General features: G+C 34.6%; 1 protein-coding gene across 1 annotated transcript; it reads left to right on the top strand.

The window, feature by feature from the left end:
* Positions 1-758: 758 nt before the first annotated feature.
* LOC107673684 (sodium/potassium-transporting ATPase subunit alpha-1-like) lies at positions 759-1,631 on the top strand. Its single transcript, XM_016467395.1, has 4 exons — positions 759-950; positions 1,043-1,144; positions 1,230-1,321; positions 1,481-1,631. Exons 1-4 carry the CDS (start codon positions 808-810, stop codon positions 1,507-1,509), a joined length of 366 nt encoding a protein of 121 aa, XP_016322881.1. The 5' UTR covers positions 759-807; the 3' UTR covers positions 1,510-1,631.
* The last annotated feature ends 803 nt before the right edge of the window (positions 1,632-2,434 follow it).

Genomic DNA, 2,434 nt, shown 5'->3' with positions numbered 1-2,434 from the left:
TTGTATAATATTCTGAGTTTGCATTTGACTGTTTTTATTCATTTTGAGGAATACTGAATCTGTTTTTGTGCAGGTGAGTAAATGTTTATATTTAGTCTAGAACTACAGTAAGATCATCTTCACACACAACACTTCTGCACTTACTCCTCATTTCTCTCAACTCAGGCTGAAGGAAATGTAAATTCACGTCTGTACAGTAGAGGGTGCAGCTCAAACAAATCGCATGAAGAATATGACGCAGGAGAAGAAAGTTCAACACTTTTCAGCAATAACAAAAATGAAACACAAATGTGTCATTTTTGCTTAGTATGGTTGAATTGGATCATCAAAGGTCAGTAGCAAAGACGTTGGTTAATAAAATGGGATAAAATGCATAAATTATATTTGTCTAATTTAACATATTTAATTATTGCTGGTTTGTATAATATTCTGAGTTTGCATTTGACTGTTTTTATTCATTTTGAGGAATACTGAATCTGTTTTTGTGCATGTGAGTAAATGTTTATATTTAGTCTAGAACTACAGTAAGATCATCTTCACACACAACACCTCTGCACTTACTCCTCATTTCTCTCAACATGGCAACACAAGAGCTGTCAGTGAATACATGGGAAACAACGTAACTGGCGTTACTTATTTAAAAAAGTAACTCAGATAATTCATTGTAAATGTAAAAGTAATGCATTATTTTACTAGTTACTTGAAAAAAAGTAATCTGATTACGTAACTCGTGTTACTTGTAATGTGTTACCCCCAACACTGGTCTTCACAAGTGATACTATGAAATGATTGTATCAAAACAATGTTATGTTTTCTCAGACATATCAACAGAGTAAGATTGTGGAGTTCTCGTGCCACACAGCATTCTTCGCCAGCATTGTGGTCGTGCAGTGGGCCGATCTGATTATCTGCAAGACCAGGCGTAATTCTGTCTTCCAGCAGGGAATGAAGTGAGTCTGGGAGAACAAATGAGCGTAAGCCATGTCCTTGAGGAGATTTTCTTTTATTTATTGTCTGTTTACTACATTTTTTGTCCTACAATGAACAAAATCCTGATCTTTGGATTGTTTGAGGAAACAGCACTGGCGGCTTTCTTGTCTTATTGCCCTGGCATGGATGTGGCTCTCAGAATGTACCCACTCAAGTAGGCTAAAATGTATTTGTATAAAATAAATATGCAGTTTTTTCTTGGCTGCTTCTTTGGTTTATATTCTGCGCTCTATCTACAGGCCCAACTGGTGGTTCTGTGCCTTCCCGTACTCTCTTCTCATCTTTATTTATGATGAAATCAGAAAGCTCATCCTTAGACGGAACCCCGGAGGTAATCAGGAAACTGCAACCTTGCTCTAATCAAATGTACTCTATTGTTGGATTTAAATGAATAGTATACAAATGTATGTCTAAGTAGTGTATGAGTGCATCATTTTATATTTTTCAACTGTAAAAGTAAAAATAAGTTTTATTTTTTCTTTCTTTGCAGGTTGGGTGGAAAGAGAGACATACTACTAGACATCTATAGTGTTGGCACTACTTCTGTGTGTTATCTTTGTGGTGTTAAAGTAGTTTTGCTATTCTGAATTTAACCTGTACATTTTAAAATATTTTTATATAGAATTATTTTAATACTAAAATCCTGCTGCCATGCTAAAGATAGACTTGAAAAAAAGTTTTTAATTGTGTAACTTGAATAAACTGTCAACTTGACTAAAATGTGGTCTCATTCAATAACTTGATGTTGTTGCTGGTCTGTACTACATATCCTAGTGTAATTCATAGAAGTTAATTTATACCTGCATATAAAGTATTTCTAAATTTAAATGTTTAAGAACACAGAGAATATACTTGACAGAAGCCGTGTAAAAAATAAGAGACAGAACAAGGATAGGTAGAATTAGTTTTTAAATTTTTTTATTTAATTTGCTCACTGGATGGTTCTTTCAAGATTGATAAAAGCCTAGTAACCCAGAAGAATAGAATCATGTTGGCATGGATACACAGCAGTAGTCCTAAACTATTTCATTCAGAATTTAAGGAATAGAATGTGCCTCTATTTTCCTCTCTGTCCTTCATCATTTACAGGCCATTGGAATGTTAAGCCACTTTCTGCTTTTTGTTATCCTGCAGTGGTGTTTCCGTTGATTTGGCATAATACGTTCACCAAAAGTGAAGCAAACCACTCATTTCCCCACGTAAGATACACAGTAATTCAACTACTTTTTTGACTGTCTCATAAATCGTGACTGTATTGTACTATGTACTGTATGATTTGTTTTGAGTATGAACAACATGGACGGGCAGTGACACATTTCCCCTTTCAACTTCTAGATCAATACTTTTCAGCCCACTGTAGATTGTGATTCACTGTGTATTTTTATTTTTTTTTTACAGCAAATAATATGTTAGGCCTAATGGCAGAGAGGTCATCTGAGGGAAA

The sequence above is a fragment of the Sinocyclocheilus anshuiensis genome, unplaced genomic scaffold (genome assembly GCF_001515605.1).
Source record: "Sinocyclocheilus anshuiensis isolate Anshui unplaced genomic scaffold, SAMN03320099.WGS_v1.1 scaffold628, whole genome shotgun sequence".
Taxonomy (NCBI): Eukaryota; Metazoa; Chordata; class Actinopteri; order Cypriniformes; family Cyprinidae; genus Sinocyclocheilus; species Sinocyclocheilus anshuiensis.
This window is presented reverse-complemented; position numbering and strand designations above follow the sequence as displayed.